The sequence below is a fragment of the Sinocyclocheilus rhinocerous genome, unplaced genomic scaffold (assembly GCF_001515625.1).
Source record: "Sinocyclocheilus rhinocerous isolate Xijiao unplaced genomic scaffold, SAMN03320098_v1.1 scaffold2956, whole genome shotgun sequence".
Taxonomy (NCBI): Eukaryota; Metazoa; Chordata; class Actinopteri; order Cypriniformes; family Cyprinidae; genus Sinocyclocheilus; species Sinocyclocheilus rhinocerous.
The window spans coordinates 70,894-71,443 of NW_015662590.1; the positions used below are offsets into that span (position 1 = coordinate 70,894).

The following is a 550-nucleotide window of genomic DNA, read 5'->3' on the forward strand; positions in this document are numbered from 1 at the left end:
TCCACACTGGAGAGAAGCCTTACACATGTGATCAATGTGGGAAGAGTTTCACACAATCAGTAAACTTTAAAACACACATGAGGGTCCACACTGGAGAGAAGCCTTACACATGTGATCAATGTGGGAAGAGTTTTACACAATCAGTAAACTTTAAAAGACACATGAGGATCCACACCGGAGAGAAGCCGTTAATGTGTGAACAGTGTGGAAAGAGATTCTCAATTAAAAATAAACTTCAACTTCACATGAGGATCCACACTGGAGAGAAGCCTTACACATGTGATCAATGTGGGAAGAGTTTTACACAATCAGTAAACTTTAAAACACACATGAGGATCCACACTGGAGAGAAGCCTTACACATGTGATCAGTGTGGAAAGAGATTCTCAATTAAAAATAAACTTCAACTTCACATGAGAGTTCATACTGGAGAGAAGCCATATGCATGTGATCAGTGTGGGAAGAGCTTCACAAACAAATCAAATCTTGAGCTTCACATGAGGATCCACACCGGAGAGAAACCATTCATGTGTGATCAGTGTGAAAAGAG

General features: G+C 40.4%; 1 protein-coding gene across 1 annotated transcript in view; it reads left to right on the forward strand.

Moving 5' to 3' along the window:
• LOC107728172 (zinc finger protein 721-like) overlaps window positions 1-550 on the forward strand; it is a gene marked incomplete at its 3' end in the record, with an annotated part of 61,396 nt that overhangs the window by 58,535 nt on the left and 2,311 nt on the right. Inside the window, exon 3 of the mRNA XM_016538267.1 lies at window positions 1-441. Within this exon, the coding sequence (XP_016393753.1) occupies window positions 1-441 (441 nt within the window). The remainder of the gene's footprint in view (window positions 442-550) is intronic.